The sequence below is a fragment of the Topomyia yanbarensis genome, chromosome 1, assembly GCF_030247195.1.
Source record: "Topomyia yanbarensis strain Yona2022 chromosome 1, ASM3024719v1, whole genome shotgun sequence".
NCBI lineage: Eukaryota > Metazoa > Arthropoda > Insecta > Diptera > Culicidae > Topomyia > Topomyia yanbarensis.
The window spans coordinates 192,817,842-192,843,629 of NC_080670.1; the positions used below are offsets into that span (position 1 = coordinate 192,817,842).

At 38.8% G+C, this 25,788-nt stretch overlaps 2 protein-coding genes across 3 annotated transcripts in view; one reads left to right on the forward strand and one right to left on the reverse strand.

The window, feature by feature from the left end:
• Positions 1–1,657: 1,657 nt before the first annotated feature.
• LOC131685479 (baculoviral IAP repeat-containing protein 5) lies at positions 1,658–2,358 on the reverse strand. Its single transcript, XM_058969217.1, has 3 exons — positions 2,157–2,358; positions 1,893–2,072; positions 1,658–1,834 (listed from the first exon to the last, which is right to left on the reverse strand). The coding sequence occupies exons 1-3, from the start codon at positions 2,262–2,264 to the stop codon at positions 1,697–1,699; spliced, it is 426 nt and encodes a 141-aa protein (XP_058825200.1). The 5' UTR covers positions 2,265–2,358; the 3' UTR covers positions 1,658–1,696.
• Positions 2,359–3,903: 1,545 nt separating this feature from the next.
• Positions 3,904–25,788, forward strand: part of LOC131685464 (uncharacterized) — a 33,257-nt gene continuing 11,372 nt past the window's right edge. Inside the window, exons 1-3 of one of the 2 annotated variants that reach the window (XM_058969196.1) lie at positions 3,904–4,702; positions 4,768–4,891; positions 14,106–14,336. In XM_058969196.1, the coding sequence (XP_058825179.1) occupies positions 4,826–4,891; positions 14,106–14,336 (297 nt within the window). In that variant the 5' untranslated portion in view covers positions 3,904–4,702; positions 4,768–4,825. The remainder of the gene's footprint in view (positions 4,703–4,767; positions 4,892–14,105; positions 14,337–25,788) is intronic. The other variant, XM_058969204.1, reaches the window with a different exon arrangement.

Genomic DNA, 25,788 nt, shown 5'->3' on the forward strand with positions numbered 1-25,788 from the left:
CAGTTGCAGCTGCGAATTATGTTCTTTGAGATGAAATTTGGCCAGGAACCGCAGTCAGTGGCGTAGTAGCGAGGAAAAAATGTAACGAATATATTAAAGGGAGTTTCTTTTGCAAAAATTTTCTTCTGAGAATATTTCCTTGTGGTGAAAGTTGGCGACAGACCTTGGCACCTACCGGTTTGCTCGCTGTGGAGGCTAGGTCTACCGCCGAGGATTACATCGAGGCCTACACTACGCGATCTGACGAAGTTCAATGGCTCACTTGTATCGGGACAAAACTGTGAGCTAATTGGTTCACGAAACGGATATCGGTACCCGGAGAAATTCCGCCGCCCGGGAATTCTCAGTCGGAGCAGGGTAATTTCACCTTCTGGGAACATAATTGGCTCAAGGAAACGAGTATCATTTTCTCATGAAATTCCGCTGCCGGGAAACTCTTCGTCGGATTAAAGTGAGTTTACCGCCTGGGACTTTCCGAGAAGATCGCGACAAAGCTGGAAACTAAATAGCTCCCGAAAACGGGAGCTAAACGGCCTACAGAAAGCAAACCTAAGAACTTACCACTAGGTAATATCTGAGTGAAGTTCGGGGCTAAATGGCTAAAAGTACGCAGAGGATCTATATAACGTTATAGATGGAGAGAATGACGGAACGTAGGAGGAATATCAAGAACTAAATGGATGAAAGATCGAGCCATTTCAAGGATCAAGCGAGGCTCCGAATTAACTGCAGAAAACTCGTGGCTTTACGATCGCCAAAATCAACGGCGTCTTCGTGTGCAGCTGTTACGCACCTTCAAGATGAATAGTGGATCAGTTCAGCCTAGTGTTGGAACAGTTAACCGAGCAGTTGATCGGCCGAAAGCCGGTAGTGACTTCAATGCCTGGGCTGTGGAGTGGGGCAGTATACTTATAACCAACACAAGAGGATGTATCATGTATGAAGCTCTACTGAAGACAGACGTACGATTGTGCAATGAAGGTTCCGTTAGAACATGTCGGAGAAACGGCAGGGAGTCTATCATCGACGTCACATTCTGGAGTTCTTCACTGACGGCGAACATGGATTAGAGAGTATGCGAAACGTATACGCATTCGTTACCAAATCGGCCAACCGAACTCAGCTGCAGTATAATAACGGCTTGGGACGCCACAATGCCACAAAAACATGAGCCACGCAGCAGACGGTGTTCAGCTTACTGGTGGAACGGGACGCTCAGCACGCAACGCACTGCCTGTCTCAGAGCAAATGACTAACGACGCAGAGATGCCAGGTACTTTTTTCAAATGTCTGCAATAATAATTTTAAAAGTATGGGAAGAACAAAAAATGTCAGGAAAGCTAGCGTAACCAAAAGCCTTTATATTCAAAAATCTGTAAATATCTGCAACCAAACTAAAAAATCTGCAAATATCTGTGTCATCGAAAAAATCTGCAGCTTAAATTAAAAGTCTGTGAATTTGCAGACTTGTCTGCAAATCTGGCATCTCTGATTGAGTATCACTTGTCCAATTACAACGTATCATTAAATTCGAAAAACATAACTGGCCGTGATCTGAAATTTTAGATTTCATTGTATTTTGATTATTTGAATTACGATTAAATCTACTAATCGTTTGAGAAAAACAATAATTGTTTCTTATAAAAAATATTTTTATTTAGGTAAAATGCTAGTCCGTCGTAAAATTATTCAGTATTCAATGCTTCGAGAGATGTTTGATCATTTCCTTTCGCTTCTTCTCAATTTTCGCGTGCTCTGCGTCTTTCAGTGCATTGTATTTATTCTGAAGCCTTCCCTTCAGGATCGCCTCTAGCAAATTTGTCATTTCTTCGTGCTACAACAAACAAAATCATTACGCGTCCCGGAAGCCCAATTAACTAGTAACACCCTACCGTCAAACTCCCTTCCGGTCGGCCGTACTTGACGAACAGACACTGGGGGGCATGCTTTTTGTGTTCCACCCACGGCTCGTCGGTTTCTTCCCAACCGTCTAGTACCTTCCCGCAGACGAAACAGATGGCTGTGTCTTCCTCGTTGTCGTCACCGTGCCAGCAGAAGCCCGCTTCGGCCATCTAAACGGCAGATAGCTGCTGATAATGTTCAGTCAAAACATTTTCGGAAAGCCGTTGGCTTCCCTAGAAGTAAACAAAGCTTACCTTTTGAACGTTACACGAACTGGCGCTTGGATAGGGCCATTTTTTGAAACTTTTCACTCGGTCTTTTTCAAACAAGCAAATTTTCTCTAAATTGGGCGTCGAAATCATTCTGGTGGACGTTAATTTGTGTTAAAATTTATCAGAAAAAATTCCATAAAACCGCTTTTTGAGTCGTTTTCGAATTTTTGACGTTCGTCGTTCATCAAACTTACGACCCACTGAAAATACAAAGGCGCTTTCATAGTAGCTGTCAATTGCACTGAAAAAAGTACATCGTGTCATCTCGAATGGTAAAGGTGTTAGCATTTCCACGCTGTACAAAATAAAAATTCTTTTGTTTGAGAATGAATGTTGTATTTTATTAAACGAATAAGGTATTATTATTTCTAACGGAAATTTAGTTAACTCAAATTGCTTTATGCGGTTGAGTTTTGTCATAATTTTTATTGTCAATGATTACGACAGAAACCTATAACCCTAATAAACATCTTATGATCCAAGAGCCTAACGACCTGTTCAGGGTATCATCCATACAATATGTGAGGACAGGACCCGCTAGCTCTGGCCCTGCTGTTCAACCAATCTTGACCCAGCTCCTGATGGGATAAAATTGTTGTCAACATGTGCTCGGCTTAGAATCTAGAGGTACTAAAGGATTGCTTGAAAGTGTTGTTCGAATTGTAAGATATCGTGGCTTATAACAACGACTCTTTACTGAACTGATATTTGTTAGTTTTATGAAGGTTTTGCTTTCTTTGCATAGTTTTAATCTGTAATTAACTTCAATGTAACATATATCGACATTGATCTTTTAGGTCTGGGTCGCCGAAGGTTACATCGCAGAATTTAATTTTAATTGATGATGTCAATGCTCGACAAACATATAATTAGGGCATAAAAAACAATTATGAAAATACACTAAGTGGAATTTCCAGGCAAACCGTTACTTACTAATGACCGTTGTTAGTAGTAAACAGAAAAGAAAGGTTTTCTCTTTAGTTTACTGCTGCAAAATATGTTCGACCAGACACGGTTTATCCGGAATTTCCTCTCAAAGTGAATTTAGCTAGTTGTCTTATACGCCCTAATCATATGTTTGTCGAGAATGGTTATACATGAATAGTAGATTCATTCATTCAATTTTACCCACAGAAACAATATGAGACGATCAAATGCTGAAACAGTACGTAATAGTAATAGGCTGGGTAATGCTTTGAACAGTTCTTGTTCAGCTCACTCTCTCTTATCAAACGCTTGTTCAGCATTCGTCGTTGGGATTCTACACTATTACCATCTTCCTTGGTTAGTTTATGACAACTACCAATCGTCCCAAATAACTAATCGAATTTGTTAGGAGAGGTGAGATATTATGACTCAATCAGTTCACTGGTAACAGTATACCAAACAATATAAATCACTTTTTGACAGTCCATTTGGCTGCAATTTTTGACACTTCGCAAGTCTGCGTATAAAGTGTCTGTAGTCGAAAGTAAAAAAAAAGAATCCTATTGTCACGTCTTGTCTTAGAAAGAAACGAGAGACAGATAGAAAAACTATGCCATCGATGCCTAAATAAAAAGCTCTCAGTGTAAATCGAAAACGAATTTTGTTTCATACCAATTTTCATAGGGGCTCCTACTTTTTTATTCAAACTACCGCACCAATGCATTTTTTTCTCTTCGATTTGACAGTTCCCACCGTTTTTCTTCTTGCTGGTCAACGTCAAAAATTTTCAACCATCATCAGTTGCCGTTCATCGCTCGGTCGCTCGTAACGTTGTTGGTGGTTGGTTTGCTGAAATCGGGATCGCGCTGTGCAGAGATTACCCATCCATCGTTGAAAAGTGCTCCTCAATTCTGTTATCATCGTTCCTACAGTGGCCACCAGCCGTCCTGTTACGTTGGGACGAGTGCGTTGATATTGTCGCGAAAAAGTGCCATCTTTCAGACGTGCGTGATTCTGTTGTGTTTTTGCGCTGTGTCGGTGCAAAAAAGGTGAAATTTTGGGTTGTGATGCAAAGAAGTTATAAAAATTGATTATTGCGGAAGTCCGGTTGAGTGGTTCTGTCTTTTCTCTGACGAGAGGAAAAAAAAAGTTTCGTCACCAGCCAGCAGGCAGCCACACACAGAAGAATGTCAATGAAGTGAAGAGTGTTTTCGGTTTTCTACAAAGTGTGCGGCGAGTGTGTCGGAGGAGGAAAAGTACGAGAAAAAAATGAAAGTGAAAGCGCCTTCGCCTACTTTAGTCGTTGTTGTCAATCTGGCGACCGAGAGGGTCGTGTAAATAATATTTACGAATACCTACCACCCACTACAAGTGCCACTCTGCCTTGCCATCCTCACAAGAGGAAGGATTGAAATATTCGCGTTAGTACAATATGATTCGGAAGCAATCAGTTCCACCTGTGCGATGTGAGAGATGAATTTACCTGAACTGTGAAGTGCTGTATGTTCGGGTTGGTGGAATTTATCTCGCAGGAATCCGCTTATCAGAGTCGGGAAAAGTAAATATCTTACGGTGAGCGTTTTAGTTAGTGGCTGCACAAGGTACGAAACTCCGCACCATTGGTTCAGAGAAAAAAACGAAGATTTGATTTTCTTCTGCATCGCAGACAGGATAAAAGCGGACGCCTTGTCGTCCGCAGCAGCCGAACAGTAGAGGATAGAAAGATGGAAAATCCAAGTTCGCTTCCATTCCTTCTAGTCACAGCCAACGTCGGGAGCGTTTTTGAGGACGTAAGTTCAAGAGCAATAAGCGAGAGGTCTATTCAAACGATGGAATGGGATATTGGATCCAGTTCAAAGCAATAAAATCAGGTTGTCAGTTGAATCTCCTTTGTCGCCTCTTCATGTGATCTAACGCGGATAAAAAAGATGACCCAGATTCTGCCAGCGCTTATGGCGAATGGAAAACGGCATCGGTTCTTTGACGCTAATCGTGCTCTGAACTGTTACGCGATCAATAATCGTTTCGCTTGATAGCCACATTTTATCATCATGGGCTCATGTCATGTCAGCTTATTGCATTTAACCGCTAGTCGTGCGAGCCAGTTAATGCAGCATTTCTTTCCTGTCCAGTACTGGTTGGACCGGTCTTTAAATGGTCCCAAAACGGCGCTACTCGTTGCACTGGGTTGTTTGAAGCTTGGCTTATTCGAGTGCTGCTCAGTACTGGAAAATCAGTCTTAGTAGTACGGGAATTCGAATCAATCCCTGGTGAAAGTCCGAGGCAGTGAACTCTTAACACCAAATAAGTTTCGTATTCGAAACCCAACTTTTTTACCCCACAGTAACCGACTCGAGTAACCCTGAAACTACTCATTATCATATCAACCTCTTCTGTACACGCCTCGAGTGACGTCTTTCGCTGGATTCATAGACTTGCGACTTATAACGAGCCGCATATGTTACGAATACGCGAAGTATGGGGAAAGTTAGGGTAAAACATTGTATGGTGGACGTAGGAGTTTTCGTTCATTTTCATGTGGCACAAATTTGAATCGCTGCAAATTCTGTCGGGTAGCCATGGATTGAATAGATCTGTACAAGAATTGTTTTACCCCTAGCTTCCACAACCAAGCACGGTACGGCCCGCGCAGAATAATGAACGAAATTACGTCAATCAAACGGTGTAGTGTGCGGTCGACGGCTTATAATGCGGCCAGAATATATTTGAACCGTCCGTTCCGATAGCACAGAAAAATGTGTGTATTTACAAACAAGCCGGGTGTTGCTTGCATCCACCAAAGCACGTACAGCCTACCTACTGTGCAAGCGTTAAATAAATGCTTGTTCATAGCTCGATTTATGAATGTGATTCCACTGACGCCGGTCCGCACCGAACTGGAGCGTCATTCCCCGGGCAGTTGGTTGCGATGCGAGGCTACTCTTCGGATGGGTACTGGAGAACTTTGGGTCATTTAGGTTTTAACGTGGAGACAATATCTTAGAACGCTTCCCGATAATTTTAGGGGATTTTGAAATTTAGCCGATTTACGAGGGATCGTTCTCTGAGGAAATAATATTCTCTTTATTTGAATCGTTGAGTCGGCTGTCTTCTATTAAGGAAATAACACATTTCCGATTGTTTCAGAAACCCTGCACTGGATGGGGCATGCCCAGACGATAATGTAGTTGACAATAGATCAAAGTATCAACGCGGTTCGGTTTTCAAAAGTCGATGAAATTAAAGCTGAAGAAGACTGTATAGGAAAGTCTGGAATAGGGTCATATAAGCCTTCTAAGAGTTTCTCGATGACTTAACTCTTTGTCCATTGAATCAAGGAAACAACCAGTAGCAATGAACAGTTTCTCTAGAATAAATCATTCAGCTTGACATGCTCGACACAATCAGCCGGTCGCTGTCTTGAGGGCCAAAAGAGGAATGGGTGGACCCGTAAGTAGGTACACTTACGCGCATTCCACGGCCAATATAAAGATTCTCCTTTCAATGACAATGAAGCAAGCTAATTATGTAGAGAGATGCCCCAATGTGTATGGAGGTGAGCCCGTGTATTTTCCACGCGTTATTACGAATAAGGAGCTGGCATTTCCATTCTCCCCATCCGATACGCTTCAAAGGGTGCTCTGATGGTTCCTCGTCTTCTTCAATGATGATATAAATATTGAATTTTTTGCTGATAATTATTTAAATATTTAATAGATTGGGTGACTTAATTTGTCGTACACCTTTACCATACTCACCTGTACATTATTGCAAAGGTCTTGCTTAAAAGGTACGCCGAAAACCTTTGCATTCCCTGAACGACCGCTAATGTTCCCTTCTGTGTTTGGGGATATCTTTCTTTAGTGGTTGTGAGCGATTTTGAAGGGAGAGTTCTGTCATGGGGGTTGTAATAACCGAGCTTCCGAATAGTCTTCATAGCGTCGTTTCTCAAAAATTCAAACTCTATCCTCGTTCTTGGACCAATGGAACTCTCCACAGTTCGCTAAGGCGCGTAGTTGCCTTGCTTTTTTGGCCCGCTTAACTATAAGTCGATCGGCGGAAGTTATGAGTCAAAGAAAACTTTTGACTTTCGAGCAACTGGCGGGTCGTCTAAAATTTCATATGGTCCCTATTTTCTCGTTGTCTTATCTCCCAACCACTTGAAGCTATTCCGACTCCAAGGAATACTACTGACTGACCATCAAGAACACACTTGAGCATGCTTAGCTTCGCGCTGTGCTGACACAGACGGTCCATAAATTCTTTTGGGTTTTCATCTTGCTCTTCTTTAGTTCTGCCACATAATAAAATATCATGCAGGTAATATCTCCTAAAATGTATCTGGAGCATTGCACAGTTTGAACGATAGCCTAACACATCTAAACATGTCAAACTCTGTACAAAAGTTTGTCAGATATCGAGGTTTTACATCCATGTCGATATACAAGAACACATTTGATAATCGAGGGCTGAGAGCCAGGTATAGTCTATAATGTTGGCATACTGAACGGCATCCTGTAGATATAGCGGTTGGTTCCTAAGATCGATTACCAATCTATATTATTCGGTTATTAGACACGGCTCAATGAATGAGCTTACCGGAGCGGAGCCGTGTGTCTTTTATATAATAACCAAAAATATAAAACAAGCTTTTTTAAATTTATTACAATTCCTATTCACGCAATTTACCATTGCGCGCGGTGATTTTTTTTTCGCGGTGGTGGGGTATTTTTGTCGTCGCCTGACTAAGCTTGACAGTCAGCCTGCTTCCTTGATCGTTGATTTTGCCCATACTTAGGTTTTAGCCGGATTCTCACCAACAGAACACCGTTGGGAATGCCGTGGAAGAAAAGTGTCGTCTTTAATGGAGACCACCTTGCCGTATTGCGACATGAGTCTGCGGATTTTTTCTTAAATATAAAATCTTTGAAGTTAATTTCGACTTCGGACAACAGATACTACAGCTAGCTCTTATAGATGCGCATTTTTTTAGAGACCAGCTCATCAACTTTTATATGAACACAGATATCGGCGCTTTTATTCATAACATCCAACATAATCTTAGGTAAATAACTTCGAATGTAGCAAAAAGAGACAATTTTATTCCAATCTGATAGTACAATAAATCACTACAAATAAGGTTTGTATCCTAACGAAACTTTAGGTACAAATTTTGGTTGTCAATGTTGTCTGAAGTCGACCTTCGTGAGATGTTATCAAAGATGTTATATAAAAAAGCGGATCTTTTTAGAGTCATCTAATACGAAACAAGAAAAATCGTTGCAAAATAAGAACCGTTAAATATAATTATGATATTTTCAACAAAGTCACTAAGAAATGTTTTCTCCAGATTGCTTTGAAAGGTTGTGTTCTACCCTTTCTCGTCCTGAAGATATTTTTTTTGAAAAATCCTGGAAGGCCCATCCTAATTTTGTACACATCAAAATGAAATGCACTTATTGTAGAAAATTTTGTTCCGAAGGCACTGAACGTCTAGTACCTGCAGTTTATAAGGACTATCTTTTCGACCACAAAATCGGTTTGTAGTATTTAATAAAAAATCGAAAGACCAGACGAAACGTTTCTCGACTGTGACCGAAATAGCAAAGATCCCTTTTGATAAACTGAGTCATGATAGCCAATTCAAAGCAGGCAAACGATATCACTGCGCGTTAGGCGGGACTATAATGCATATACATACCCGCTCGAAATGTCGAAGTTCGAGGTGTCATCAACGATGTGAGCTTCATCTCCTCCTCCTGGAGTACGAGGTTTTAGACACCTCTTACTTCACCCGGTGAAAATATTGGGTTGTAAGTGCTTGCTTTTAGTATTAAAGCTGAGAATGGAAAGAAATCATACCACCAAAGGAATTGCTATCGGCTGACCTTCACTGGGAGCGCTTTACCGAGTTACACTCTCTTGCACAAGGTTTGTTTGCCTGACCGTCTTTTTGTCACTATCTCTGACGAACCTCTTTACTCGACGAAACTGATGACCCACAAGAAGGATCATCTACTGGCGTGCATCGAAGCTAACATAACTATAACTTATTGAACTGAGATTCCACTCATTCAATGTTATTATTCAGGATAGAGTGAGTGTCATCGCTATCCAAAACCAGGAAAAACTGCCTTCGATCACAATTCGTAATCGGCCGATTGCAATGCTCTCTAGTATCCAAAAGTTGCTAGAGAAAATGAGTCGTCAATTGGTTCGAATTAAATGGTTTACTCTCAGATACACAATTTGGCCTCTGCAAAGGCAAAGGGACGTTATCAACAAAAAAAAATCGAAAGGTTTACGCTACTAGAAAACAAATGGCAGTTTTGTTAGATACTAAAGAGGCTTTTGATTCATTTTCTATTAAAACTTTCTGAGAAGCCTCGCCAATTTTAGTGAATTTTTCGCTGAATTTGTTGTTTAAAAAGCACATGTAGTTCTTGCATTGTTACGTGGGTCTTTCGCAGGACTCATGTTCAAGCCCCCTTTTATAAAAAAATTTATGTTGCGTTGTTGAATGGCTTGACAATAACGCTCATGGGACATTCAAAACCACACGCAAATATGCAATGTACTTGAAATTCTTTACACGCTGGAACATGCGACATACAAACTCCCACGCGATGGAACATGTTAGCATGCAAACGCTCGAGTCCTTCGCGATCGACCATCCACACTTACGTTCACGATCTTGCAAACATGAAATCGCCACGGTGATTAAGTGAACGTTTTATTGCACTTATAACTTTCTAAACGTGGTCTCGCGAACATATAAATACTCGTTTTCACGCGATATTTTTAATATGATGTAGGAAGTCACTGGGCTACAAGTGACTTTCACACAATGACAAAAGATCTTTTCTGAACTGCTCTCGAATTTTCTTCTTACAATGGAAAGAAAATTTGCATTTCTTCATTTCATTGTTTTTATTGTACCAGGATAAAATGTGAATTCTTTTGGAATTTTTTGCCTGTTCTGAAAAGAATATGGTTTTTACAAATGATAGTGGCATTCGTTTCGAGACATTTCCTTATTCTTTTTGGTATATTTCGAAGCTAAAATATCGAAATATTTAAACTAAAGCTAATTAAAATATTGGGCAGTGCAGACTCTCCCAATTTTTGTGTATTCAAAATCCTAATGAGAAAGCTAAAAATAATATTGCATACTAAATATTATTGTCAAATTAAGAGTGTATCAGAATTACTTGCATTGTTTATCTTCGTGTTACAAACAAGAATCATACAACCATACTTCAAAGGAGTTCTTATCCCTGGGTTCTCATGTCTAGACAACGATCGAAATATCAAGCACAATTTCAATTATTAACAAAATGTTTAGATTCTTTACTGCCGCTGGTTGTACTTCTTGTACATCATTAATTGAGTTTCTTAAATATCGACTTGTTTTAAGATATCCCAACGCTAGCGCATTCGCTACTAAGAGTTTTGAGCCTTATCAGCCACAACAAAAATATTGTTTATACTTCCAGAGAATATCATTTTCATTTTGCAGCGTTTGGTGGGGCAATGAGAGCGCAAGTCAGTCCAAGGCTATTGATAGGAGGGGTAATGGCAGAATAGTCTATGTGGACTACCAAAACGCCATGGGAGAGGAACAGGGTGTGAGTTGGGGTAGGGTTAATGGATTGATGTATACTTGACGAATAATTGCGCTGCAGAATGTGATGAAAAGGTGCATTGTTGGCTGTTCAGAAATAAATACAATATGTTTCTCCATAAGGTTTGATAGCCAATGTATGTATTTTGTGATTATGAAGACATGCATCTAGGCTGTTAAGAACGAGGGCAGGGACATCCTAACGTGACCGACTCATGATCGCGCGAACGGTGGGTTGTTGGCGAGATCGCGAGTAAGTGTGGATGATTTTTTTTAAGAAATGTTTAATCTGGTATCGTCCTAATTGATTGGCGATCGAAAATTAAAAATCAATGAAGCATCAATAACACTATAATCGTTTAAGGACATGCTGAATAGAGCCACAAGGTGGCAGCTAAAATGGCTGCCGTCGTTTCTGCTTCTTCTTTTTAGTTCATCGTCAAAATCAAAACATTGCATTGGCGCGCAAGACAAAATCTTTTGTAACTTGAATGTCATATCAGATTGCTTTGAAATTTTATCATTGTATGCAGGCATGTTAGCACAAGCTGATGAATAGATTCTCTTCACGGAATTTTGATTCGTTTGTGAAATTTGTACCTTTTTATTTTTCAAAACAAATGAAACACGTGGTGCAAAAACAGTCAGCTGATTGCTGAACGATACGCTTGTGTGCGTGCCATCTCATATCGGTATAGCACTTTCTAACCGCACACAGATGCTGCACGTAACCCGAACATAGCCGAACATAACCGAACCTTTGTTGTGATTTTGGCATCGCTTCACCTTAAAGTTATGCTACGATTTCGCGACGCGCATCGATTTTCGAATTGGAGATTTACAACTTGCCCTAGCCCCATACGCTCGGGTAATGCATTTTTATGCTAAAAATAGAATACAGCTGCAAAGACTTTAGGGCTATCCCTCTCTTTCTTTCGTGGATAAACGTAGACGTTTTCGAACCACCTCTCCTCCTCTCATGACTATGCGGTTTATGGACGATCTATCTATATATGGGTCATTCCACGCGAATTGATCAAAAAAAGATGCAAACTTAAAATCGACCTTCACGGATTTGAACCAAATTTAGTGGAATTGTTCATCTAGGGCCAATATAAAAAACCTATTTTAATCCACCTAGCGGTGCAATTGTGCCTTTCTCAATCATGAATCACGAGAATGTGTGCGTTGTTTATATTCATTAAAAACTTAAATGCATATATTACATTTTATTATTATACATCACATGACAACTATACAGGAAAATAAATCATTATTCGAGTTCTAAAATTTTGAAAAAGAAAAAAACAGCCACGGTAATATTGAACTGAAAAAAGGTGCGAAATCGGCAGTCCCAAAAAGTCGATTTTTATAAAAAAAAAATTTCGAGGTAACATAAAATCTCGACGTTTCATGCATTTTAAAGATGTTTGGCATCAAAAATACGAATTCGTTTTCTGAAATTTCATGGGGTCCCCCATTTGAAAAAAAAACATTGAGTTCCGGCTTATATGGGAATTTCATATGTGACCGGACGATTTAGTCTATATTTCCGGACCCATATAAGCGATCCGTACGAATTTTATAGACATCTATGGGGATATTATAGCTATCATTTGGGACTAAGTTTGTGAAAATCGGCCCAACCATTTCCGGGAAACTGATGTGAGTTCGTAAATTTTGAAAGATGGCCGCTTTTCCAGGGCACTTCCGGAACCGTCTATGGTGGTCAATGTAGTCAACGAAAGTTTGGTTGGCCGTCGGTGACCTAGAACGGCAAATTGAAGTTGTTTGAGAGACATTTTAGCGAAATTTTCACCTTTTTTGATTTCATCGGAGTATCGGTTTGAATCACAATTTGCTAATTGATCGCACGCCACAACCTGTAACTCCGGAACCGGAAGTCGGATCGGGATGAAATTAAATAGCCATTTACGGGGACGCAATACCTTTCATTTGAGGCCAAGTTTAGTCGAATCGGTGTAGCCATCTCCGAGAAACCGATGTGACTGTTATTCTGAATTTAGATACTTCCGCCGGGGCTTCCGGAACCGATGATGGTGGCCAATGTGGCCAAATAGACTTTGAATGGATGTTAGTGACCTAATACTACAAATCGAAGCAGTTGTGGTCATATTTTGGAAAAAATTTCACCTTTATACATTCATTGCAGAATTTATTAAAATCGACATTTTCTGCGTGTTCGTACTCATCACCCTGTAATTCCGGAACCGGAAATCGGATCCTTTAGAAATTCAAAGCAGCCTATGAGAACGTTGCACCTTTCAGTTGAGACTAGGTTTGTCAAAATCGGTTCAGCCATCTCTGAGAAAAATGAGTGACATTTTTGGTCACATACACACACACATACGCACATACACATACATACATACACACATACATACACGCACAGACATTTTCCGAACTCGACGAACTGAATCGAATGGTATATGTCACTCGGCCCTCCGGGCCTCCGTTAAAAAGTCGGTTTTCAGAGCAATTGCCATACCTTTCTATTGAGAAAGGCAAAAATCCAAATTTTTAGTGCTTTCGCATAGGCCTGCTAAGCCAAGACAAGTTTCGGCTTCACTGTGTCTCATCGGCATAAGCAGAACTTCTGCTCGGACGAGACATCACGTTTGATCAGTCGTTCGATCGAAACACAAAGTGTGTTTTAGTTTTAAGGGATTTGCGTCAAACCGGCGCTAATCTATTCCGACAAAAAGTTAGTGTCGGTTTCTGATGAGGCGATGCCGAGACGCCCCCGTGTAACAAATTTTTGTGTCAATTGAACCACCCCTCGGATCATGGGAACACCCCGTTTTGACAAATTGCCAAAATCCTTGATTATCTTTTGATCATATCTCAGGTTCTATTGACTCTAGAATAAAACCGCTAGGTGGTTTTTGAAGAAAATTATTCAGAAAAAATATTAATTTAATTATGCTCCAGATGGGTAAACCAACAACATTATCTACCCGGAGAATTACAATAAGTTTTTTCTTTGTAATAAAAATATTTGTTATTTTTGATATATTAAAACTATTTCGTTTAATTAGTCCGGATGGGTGTAGCGAAGCACACCGGGTTACAGCTAGTCTCTAATAATTTACAATTTGAATTCAAAATAAATTTTTGTGAATAAGTAGTTTCTCACAAATGAGAAAATTCATACAAAATGTCCGTTATGTCTAAAAACTCATTGTCAGCCAAATGACTGGCCAAATATCCATTATGTCGAGTTACCTTAACTATTGTAACGTATATATCGCATGAACCGTTACATCCAATATCCATTATACTAAATGACGCTATTTTAAATGACTCTGACCCACATTATCATAGTCCTGTTTTATTTATTTAGTTTTTTTTACCGACAGCCCTCGCGACTGCTCAACATTTGGATCCAGGAATTCCTCAGCCATGTCGTATCACGTCGGCCGGCCTTTATCGCCCTGCACCTGCAGGAAGTGGGTGGCAAAACGTACGAAAAATCCATGGAGTACGTCCAGGAATTCATCAAGAACCTGTGCGAATCGGCCGAGCTGGCCGACTACAACCGGATTCGGGTGTACCTGGACGAGGATTACAATTCGGCGGAACACTTCACGGTAAGTTTTGATGGTTATAGGACGAAATTTACTTTAGAACCTTAAATCTTATTCAGTCCTGGTAAAATATTTACCTTAAGGTTTACAGTTTAAACCGATACCAACTATTTACAATATTCGAACGACGGAATCGGATCCTGAATCTATTAATAATCAGAGCATAATAACAGAACCATATAGTCATATCACACTGATATCTTCGCTACGAACAGTAAACTCTCGAAACTTCCACTAACCCATTTTTTCACTCTAGTTAAAACAACAATCGCAACCCTACTGCGGACCGCGGTCGATCCCATTAGTGTAGTCTGTCGTCTGTGATATGTATTAAATTGTATAGTCTTCGCGTGTCAGCCGGGATTGCCTGTCATCTCTTCTTTCCGTCTGTCAGCATGTGTATGACGGCAGCACCCGGTGCACTCAGCGTTATGACTAATCATGTGTCTCTCTGTCAGCGATAGTTTGTGTACCTTAGTTTGCTTCCTCGCAAGTGGTCCACATAGGAATATGCCATGCTACGTAATAGTATCTTCTTGCCTTAGCATGCTTTGATTGGTGAGGTTGTCGTGTGTGATGTACTAGTTTGTGTTATTAAAACGGGGTTGGAATTTTCCGGAAGGGATTTGCATGAAAATTTATAACGATATTTGTAAATTTACATTCTGGATAGAGATAGAATTATAGTTACTATAGGATCTATAAATAATACACGCTGTGGTAGCTACTCATGTTATGCGAAAATTGAACAGAAGCGCCTAATTGATTTGAACGATTCTCATATTCGATTACACATTTAGGCGGATTTATTGGAATCTGAAAATCGCAGACACTTTTTTCAATAAATGGGAAACAGCTAATTGTAAGAGGATCCATTTCCACACAGCTGAACATGAGTGTAATTTATATAATAATAGAAATCTGCCTAACAATAGGAACATGAGCAAGTTTGAATCATTACTTTCAATTTAGAAATATCACATACTGATCTGTAGATGCGAGTAAACTGAACTGTATATTTGTTATTATTGAAGTAACCTGTGAATTCTAAAGAAAATTTTCAATAGGACGTAAGTAACAATGAGAGATTCTCTTTGGAGTCTTTCTCTTCTGTTCATTACTCGGCCATTTCAACATTTACTACTCTACTCTTTGCATAATATTCTAGTAAAAACTGTCGGCTTTCGATATGTACTGGAAAATTAGTGCAAAATGTTGTAATGACGTCGTAATAAACGAAAGAGAAAGTAAACAAAGAGAGGCTCTCAATGTTACTTACGTCCTATTGAAAATTTTCTCTAGAATTATTCAAATATGGCTTTCGTGTTTACTTTACTTGGAAATAACATTCATTGAACGCTAGTGTAGTTCAGCACCGAAGAAAATTTATTATGCATACCTAAATGTTGTTGATTTGTTTGCGAGGGGAAAATTGTTTCCAGAGCGCTTTCAGCAATTACGTGACTTTCTTTCCGAGCAACGTTGCTTTCGTTTTTGAATCCTTGTCACAGCAGGTTCGTTCTAAATCAACACTGGCAACGGTATTGATAAGATTAGGGATTTTTGGAAACTGTGAAAGTTGGTACCAATCATTATAATTAAAATTAAACTTAACAATTAGTATTCTGTTCTATAATATCCCTACCGAAAAGTCAATCATCATTCGAGTGAGGTATCAAAATTGAAGTCGAATCCTCTTCTACATCCAGAGTAGATAACATTAGAACTTTTTTTTATAACCGGCGGCGCATTGAACCCATGTTTGCTCTACAGTTTTTTAGTGTTTAGCGTGAAGAGCGCTTTACCTTGAGTAAATTTTTGTTTACCAAACGGAGCGAGGTAGCGTGGAACACATAAATTGTAAGCATCGCTAAAGTGGACGGATTTGACGGGCTAATTGGGGCAGGTAGAAATTATAGCAGCAGTGCGTGGGATAAATCATTAAGAAATATTATTGCTGATTGGCATTTTGGCGGTTAACTAGTACTTGGTTTATTTTTAGTTCGCACGTTCGACTGAGTTTGATAATTTTTTTCATCGTTTGGGATAACATCCGTGCAAAGGTTTAGCTTTCAGTTATACTTGAAATGACCCTGAATTTCTGCGACAGTTATATCCAGTGACTTTGAAAAATCGACGAAAATCGAATTCATAATTTGAGTTTGATGAAACCGTTACTGTTTAATTCCATTCCATGGATTTTTGTATTATGGCAATATATGTCTTAAAAATGCATTTTGTGTTACTTGAAATTTTTTTGACGAAAATTGACTTTCTTTGACGATTTTTGCTCAAAGGGGGGAGTAAATGAAAATTTCAAAATCGAATTTGCATTTTCTTCGATGCCAAATGACTTTAAAATGCATGAAACGTCGAGATTTGATGCAATCTCGAAAAATATTTTTTTTAACGAAAGTTCATTTTTGGACTTTTTTGGTTCAAACGGGGGAAATTTTCAAAGTCGGGCTGGTATTTTTGATGCCAAATGACTTCAAAATGCATAAAGCGTCAAAATTTGATGTAATCTCATAAAAATTTTTTTGACGAAAATTGACTTTTTTGACGATTTTTGCTCAAAGGGGGGAGTAAAGGAAAATTTCAAAATCGAATTTGCATTTGTCAAATGACTTTAAAATACATGAAACGTCGAGATTTGATGCAATCTCGAAAAAAAATTTTTTTAACGAAAGTTCATTTTTGGACTTTTTTGGTTCAAAGGGGGGAAATTTTCAAAATCGTGCTGGTATTTTTGATGCCAAATGACTTCAAAATGCATAAAGCGTCAAAATTTGATGTAATCTCACAAAAATTTTTTTGACGAAAATTGACTTTTTGACGATTTTTGCTCAAAGGGGGGAGTAAAGGAAAATTTCAAAATCAAATTTGCATTTTCGATGCCAAATGACTTTAAAATGCATGAAACGTCGAGATTTGATGGAATCTCGAGAAAAATTTTTTTTAACGAAAGTTCTTTTTTGGACTTTTTTTGTTCAAAGGGGGGAAAATTTCAAAATCGGGCTGGTATTTTTGATGCCAAATGACTTCAAAATGCATAAAGCGTCAAAATTTGATGTCATCTCGAAAAATTTTTTTTGACGAAAATTGACTTTTTTGTTCAAAGGGGGGAGTAAAGGAAAATTTCAAAATCGAATTTGCATTTTCGATGCCAAATGACTTTACAATGCATGAAACGTCGAGATTTGATGGAATCTCGAGAAAAAAATTTTTGAACGAAAGTTCTTTTTTGGACTTTTTTGTTCAAAAGAGAAAAACTTTCAAAATCGAGCTGGTATTATTGATGCCAAATGACTTCAAATTACATAAAGCGTCAAAATTTGATGTTATCTCGAAAATTTTTTTTTGACGAAAATTGACTTTTTTAAAGGAAAATTTCCAAATCGAATTTGCATTTTCGATGCCAAATGACTTTAAAATGCATGAAACGTCGAGATTTAATGAAATCTCGAGAAAAAAATTTTTTAACGAATGTTCTTTTCCGGACTTTTTTTGTTCAAAAGGGGGAAAATTTCAAAATCGAGCTGGTATTTTCGATGCCAAATGACTTCAAAATGCATAAAGCGTCAAAATTTGATGTCATATCGAAAAATTTTTTTTGACGAAGATTGACTTTTTTTGACGATTTTTGTTTAAAGGGGGGAGTAAAGGAAAATTTCAAAATCGAATTTGCATTTTCGATGCCAAATGACTTTAAAATGCATGAAACGTCGAGTTTCGATGGAATCTCGAGAAAATATTCTAAATTATCTCCAGAACTTTCGAAAATGACGAAAATGATGCGAAAAACTCGAGATTTGATATTGTATTCCAGGTTGTGTTGTTGATATGATGCATTTTAGAAACCTAGTAGAATATTGAGTAGTTATATACTGCCCATGATCGCATATTTGTCCCATTTTCTGTAGGATTTTCTATCTTTATGGGACTGATTTGCGATTATGGGCAGCATAAGTTCCGCATGTATTTTTGTGCTAAGTGCTTCATTCATCGTTTGTTAGTCGATTGAGAAGCATGTGGATACACCTTCAGACGGTGTGGTGAGAAGAAGATAATGCGCAAATGCGATTGATGAAAAATATTCTTTTGAAAAAACGTTTTATATCATTGATACAACCTCTTAAACATGGCGAAAAAAATTATTTTTGTAGTTATTTTTGCAGAAAATCCGCACAAAACAAGTAAAGTAATGTTCATTACAAAAATTTTCGTGAATAAATATTGTAAAAATTCGGACGGAAGGCTGAGATATAGCATTTTTTGGTAAATGCTTTCAAACCCTGAAATTTGTCAATATTTTTTTAATTGATCAATATCTCAACCGTAACTTCATCAATATAGGCATCCTGGGTGTTGAAAAAGTTACAAAAACTGCTTATGTCCGACAATTTTGCTCAAAAATGGTAATTTTTCATAAATCGCATTTGCGGAAACTCTAGATGATTTTTTACAAAGTTAATTTGTTTTACAAAAATGTTTCAAATGTGCATATCTTCCATTTCAGGGTTGAGCACCATGATTTTTCGAGCGTCGATTTTTTTTTGAGACATCCTAATGTACACTGTGCTATAGAAATTAATAACAATTAGTTTCATTTCGGCAGTAGAGAGTATATCGACCGTGATAACCTTGAATGATTATAATGAATTTGCTCTTCGACATGACTGTACGGCGGTTATAGTCTTCAGGAGCGTCTAAATTATAACTGCCTGAATTATTAAAAAAACCCTGATCAAAGTTAAAATCTTTGCATAAAAATGTCCATATCAATTTCTCAAAGTTTCAAATATCTTCGGAAATTTCGTGATGATCTGGCTAAGCCTGGAACGTTTACTCTCCATTATCCAGTCTTTCCTTAAGCTTAATCAGAGCTACTTTTCTTGTGGGACATCACGCTTGACTAGATATTTGTTCAGGAATACAAAATGTGTCTCCGTTTTTTGGAGCAAGCGCCATTCCGTATTTTTGTATGCTATCAATATATTATTTTAGGTCTGTTATCAAAAACAGCTTTAAATTATAATACCAGGAGAAGATATTCTTCTTTGTGAACCCCTAGCAACTACTTCACGGACTCCAAATCGAGAATCGCTGGTGTAGATCATACTGTCTGTGTAAAAATCAATTACACCGCATGTCACAGAAAAATAACATTTTCTGTACTTACTTTATATTCCCCCAAGAATAAATTTAGCAATATTAGAATTTTCCGGCTCTTATCGGATATGCTAATAATCCGTCTACTGTGCATAATCAATCCATTTGAATAGGATTTCCATCTCTCTTAGGTAGGCAAACGCTGCAGGATACACCGATATCAACGTCGGTGTATTGAATTGCAATCGTTATCGTCATTCAGGCGTGTATAAAATATGGAAGTCTAGCTAAGTTAATCGTACTGCGGGAGCAGCGTCTGTCTGCGAAATATATAAATAAACACGAAATACACGCCCTTCCCTCATTCCCCTGGATTTCGAAACGGTACTACAAAAAGCGTCAGCATCGGCACCGTCATCGGCGAACTTCAACAACAAGAGTGTTTTTACAAAAGGGATAAAGGTCGAAGAATTCCTTTTTTGCAATTAAACATATTGTAGATTTTCAATCTAATCGACATAAATGATCTATTTTTTCGTTAGTTTGAAACGGTTCACTAACCGGACACATTGGCCCTTTACAAAACCCCTCCGTCTGGTGTGTTTATGCAACGAACCGCACCGATTAGAGAAGCCGCGCGAAGATTGTTGTTATTACAAAAAGTGATACCGCTTTCATATGGGGCACTTGCGTTGCGGATCGATGGTCGGGTCGCTTGGCGTGGGTGGGTGTGGTTGCGATTCGGTCAGCCAACTTATACTTCCCCACCCGGGGTCGATTATAATATAAACCTCGTTCGTCTAGAATGTGGCTTGGACCAAGAGAAATGGGAAGCACTCGTTGATCGATATTGTTTACAGTGATTCCCGCCTTCCACTAGTGTTGTCCGTGTATCGTTGCATGTCTGTTTCACATTTATCGATACCTATTCCGCTGGTTACTGGGTTTGTACATATGTAAGTATTGTTTGGTCTGACGTGTGCGATCTGACACAAACGCGAAGTAATTTCCGCGCGCACTTTGCGAGTGCATATGACCGAACGAGATGTCCCAGTAGCGCTAGCCAGTATACCGTCATCGAGTCAGTTCGCTCGCTAGAAGCGGGGTGTTTATCTGTCCCTGCCTGTTATTTGTGCTGTAAATTGCATGGGTGATCTCTCGGTTGTAGAAAATAGCTAGGTATATGTAGAGCGTTATAATGTATCGTTAGTCGTAAACGAGCGGATCGGGGCAAGTTGAATCAGACGGATACTTTATTCGTTTTATTCTTTGTCTTGCTACCAGATCTGCTCAAGTTTGTATGAGTAAAACTTAGCTTTGACAGTTGTTTTTTTTTCGATTTGGGTGTTTGCTTTTGGAACATCTGATTCCGTATGAATAAAGAGATAAATACTGAGCAAATACTCAGGAAACGCTGAGTAAAAGATTAATAGTTCTGAGCAAGTTTGTTAGGGACGATCCATAAATGACGTAGCATTTTTTGAGTGATTTTTAACACCCCCCTCCTCCATCGTAGCATTTCGTCACAAACTTCTAAATACCTTCCCTGCTAATTACGTAGCTTGACAGTAACCCTCACCCCCTCCTTGTCCCAATAAAAAATTTAAAAAAAAATCAAAAGCGATGTTAGATGAAACGAGTAAGATTGTCGTGACATCAGGTCAACCCCCATTTCCATTTAAAAAAAAGTTACGTAGCATGACATGATTCCCTTCCAGGGATGCCACATTGAAATCTGTGTTTCGGCCAAAAAAATCTTTTTACCATCTGTGATGACTAAAACAGGAAAAAAATCTGTGATAAATTTCCAAAAAATCTGTGAAAAATCGCAGTGAAATTTTTATCAAAATGCCAAAAATCTGTCATCTGTGAAAAAGAATCTGTGATCAAAAATTGTGAAAAAAATCAGTGACATTACAGAAAATTCTGTGAATATGGTAACCCTGTTCCCTACCCCCTGTTGTCACACATCATCACAAAATACAAATCTCCCTCTCCCCCATTTAATGCTACGTCATTTATGGATGGTCCCTTGGCATGCTTAACAGCTACATGCTCGAATTAGGATTTTCATCAATCTTCGAAAATTTATTATTCTTGATAGACTTCACACATAATTTTGATGTCAAAGGAATCGGATATTCTTCTAGTTCATATTGGCAAAACCATTGCTACCCTGGTACAAAAACAACGGATTTATTTCGGATTGCGCGCGGGTGAAGCGGTTTGTGCATTTGGGATATTTGATCGGTAAACATTGGTAGGGTAGGGTTCACCAAACCGTATTTGGGATTAGCGGTGGGGTGGGATAGGATTCGCGAACATTAGGGATCGGATCATCATCGTCTGCTGATCACCTCCTCATCGAGTTCATCCAAGAGTGCGTCAAGTGTCCAAATACTAGGGAGAATGAATATTATAAATTTCATCAATTCTTCCTAGCATAATCGCTAAAATACATTTAGAGTGAGTCGATTTTGGAATTATACCAGTTTCACATTTCATACATGTTGTTGCTAAATCAAAGTAACTTTGTTATTTGGCAACAAACAACCGCTCTACTTCTCGCACGGGCGGCGAATTTTATCTATTGTTAGACCTATCAGAGAATGATCTGCTGTGTATGATGCAAAGCATATAGTTTGCACAGGTTACACCAACCAAAATTATAATGTAATTCGCATCGAAGACTACGTAATAAAATCTTCTCACCCTGGTAAGATGCTGCATGAAATGAGATTTAAGAAAACAAAAAGTATTTCTGAATGAGCTCTTTTCTGCGCATACAAAGCAGGAATCGCTTGGTGGAAACATGTAGTGGTTCATCTGAACCGGTAGTTATGTCGTTATACTATGGATTCCATCGATTTTTTTCCTTGTCACATATTTTACTTAGATCTTAACAAACAGAATATCCGACTTATACATACACCAAGCAAGCATAAGGAATTCCAAAAACGGAGAAAGGTGCTGGGGCGCAAAAAGTTACTAAAATTTGCTGTTCAAAAATACCAATTCGTCTTCTTCCCACTGACATTGGGAATTCCCAATGACCCTGACTTATTCTTTCCTCTCGTGATTCGGAGAGTTTCTTGAATTTACACCACACAGGCTTTGCTCGACCTAGTAGGAACTACAGACACTTTATACCCAGACTAGCGATATGTCAAAAGGTGCATCCAAACGAGTATGACGGTTTTGTGAGGGGAGGCATGGGAGGCAGTCCATGCAAAGCTTATGGGATCTTTCGTGATGCCAGTTTACATTTATGGTTGCTAGTTTTACTGGTTTTGCCTCCGCAAGTCTACAGTACAATGTTTTACGCCATTTTCACAAGCTGTTAACTCACCATTTCATAAAATGATAGTTTTCGTTCGTTTTGGTAAATCCATTACCAACAAATTAAGAGGCGATATGTTGGATCAAAATTATTTTCCTCAGCCTTGGTATGATTCTGTTGCTCGACGTGGTCCGGGGGCCACTAAAGCAGTAATACAGTTATTATATCACATAAAAACTTTGGCTACTTTCTCTTTAGTTAAGCTACCGTGATCAAATTTAGTACTTAACTTGGTGGCATTGCCATGGTGGAAATAATGTACATGAGTTTGGGGCTAAGTTCTCTGTGGAGGCGCCTTAGGCTTGGCGATGAGCCCTTGTTTGGGACTCTTTTCAACTTGGAGTGTCCCATTCCAGGACTCCCGAAGATGACAATATTCCAGAAGATCTTTGGAAGCCCTTCGCGATCATCCACGCATACCTAAGGCCGCGATATCCCAAATATGATAAAACCCCGGCGACAAAGAAAAGCGTCTAGCACTTTCAAATGTAAACTTACAAGCCCCCTTTTTCGTCACGTCCAGAAGTCTCTACCCTCGGTTCTAGCAATCTAGGTCTATAGATTCAGTTGTTCCAAAAAAATAACACTTTTATCACTAGACAACACATTCCACGGCGACATGATCAGGAACTCTAGTGATACAGGAGAACTCGCTCTCTTCTAGCCTCTGAACCGCAAACCGAAAATTCAATATCATATTCGCGGTCTGCGTGATCTATCAAGAACACACGCGAATATGCAGATGGCTACACGATTACAGAATCGACTTTACACACGCGAAGTTACATACGCGCTGGCACACGCGACAAACACGCTAACATACAAACGCTCGATCCCTTCGGGATCATTCAAGCACAGCTACATTCGCGATCTCGCAAACACCCCGATGATAAAGTAAACTTTCTGACACTTATAAATTTACATCACATAATCAAAAAATACAAATATTTGATATCAAATCTTATTATATTATTTTTATTATTTATTTAAAGATATTATTTTTATTTGTGAACAACCAACAGTAGTACTGTTCAATGCACCTTTTAATCACATTCTGTAGCGCAATTATTTGTCCAGCATACTTCAATTCCTCGATCCTACCCCAACCCAAACCCTGATCCTCTCCCATGACGTTTTTGTGGTCTGCATGGACCATTCTGACATTACCCCACTATTATCGGCCTTGGACTGGCGCGCTCTCATTGCCCCACAAAAAGCTGCAAAATGAAAATGATATGTTCTTAACCCTTTCATGCCCAACTTTTTTCTTGTACATGTAGGGTTTCAAAACTATTTTTCCTAGAAAACGGTAGGGTCAAGAAACACGAAAAGCCTATTTTCATAAAGATAGGTGCTTCCATTGCAGTGCTAGAAGGTGGTCAATTTTTACCTTCTAATGCTCAATACAATTCCCCTAGAATAATTACAATAGTCCAACTAGGTACGTGGACAACGTAGCCATCGACAGTCTAAATTGATAAGTTTTATCAGATTTCCATAATATTACACCATAACGAAGATATATGAAAAAATCATTTTCTGTCGTCAACGTAAACTGTCCCTGGCAGCACTGCTCCATCGGAATCCAATCAGACTAATTGATGATTCTACGTTGAAGCCGCTCACAGATAGCGCTGGAAGCAAAGTGTTGCTGATTTGATTCTGTTCTGTCATAGTGCATATATTTTCTGTAAACATTGGTAAAAAATAGCTATTAAACACCAAACCACCGATAAATTTGTTGATAATTGTATATGAAAATGAAGGAAAACCATCATTTTATAAGATGATGAGTAAACATCTTGCGAAAAGGGTGTAAAACATAGTGGTTTCTAATGTTATTCGCTGAACTATATGTGTGCTGTTCCGAAATGTAATTTGTTGAGCACCGTAGCCACCGCAACATCATTTCCCATTCCTCCTAAGTTAAGCTAAACCTTCATGAGATGGCGTAAATTAATGAAACTCTCCAGATCACGCGAGGAAAGAATATATCCGGTTAATAGGAAAGTGTCAGCTTTGTATCATACACAGCCGATCCTTCTCTCTGATAGTCTTCACTGAATCTCCTACGTAGTCCAAAATATGAAGGAGTTTGACATTGGGACTGATTGGGTCTCGGTTTCGAGTTGGAACTTTATTTATGGAACGATTTTTTATAACCACAATAATACCCCGATTACATTTCGAAGAAATGTATGAGCCAAATAGTTGCAAATGGGTGTAATTTCAGAATAATTGCAAATAAAACTAAATTTATTATTCGTTTTATTGATATTTTGGCAGTGGTAAGTTTTTTCCGAGAAGAAAATGAAGTTTTTGTTGTAAGCTACGACTCAATTGTGGGTGAAAAAAAGCAAACTGTATCACTTTGCCAGTTCATGAGCTGAATCATAGGTGTCGCATGACTAATTTTGGTTTTGCCGCAAATCGCCAATTGCAATAACTTCAGTTCTAGAGCTGATTCTTGTAACTGTTGATACTCAAATTAAAGGCAATAATCGCATTAATGAGGCTTACTTGTTTTTGTGAGTAAATCTCGTTTCAATCAAAATTTATAGCTGTTTCAAAACGTTGTTGTCTACAAACAACATGGGCATGAATGGGTTAAAGAGTTATTTTATTACCAATGTTTACAGCAAATATATCCTTTATGACAGAGCAAAATGAAATCAGCAAACACTTTGCTTCCAGCGCTATCTATGAACGGTTTCAACGTAGAATCACCAATCAGCATAGGGTTTATGATGAATAAAACACCATCTGAATACAGATAGGATCAAGAGTCTGAGTTTTGAGTTTTCGAACAAAAAAGATTACAACTAATAGAGGTCGCATGCCGCTGTTAACACTGATGGTTTATTATCTCGCTCTTACATATGCTAAGCCCATTAGTTTGACACATATTGCCCCGGGTACACACATGTCAAAGTAATGGGATACAATATGCTAGAGTGAGACCCCAAGTTTCTGTCTGTAAATACATGAAGACAGTACCCGAGC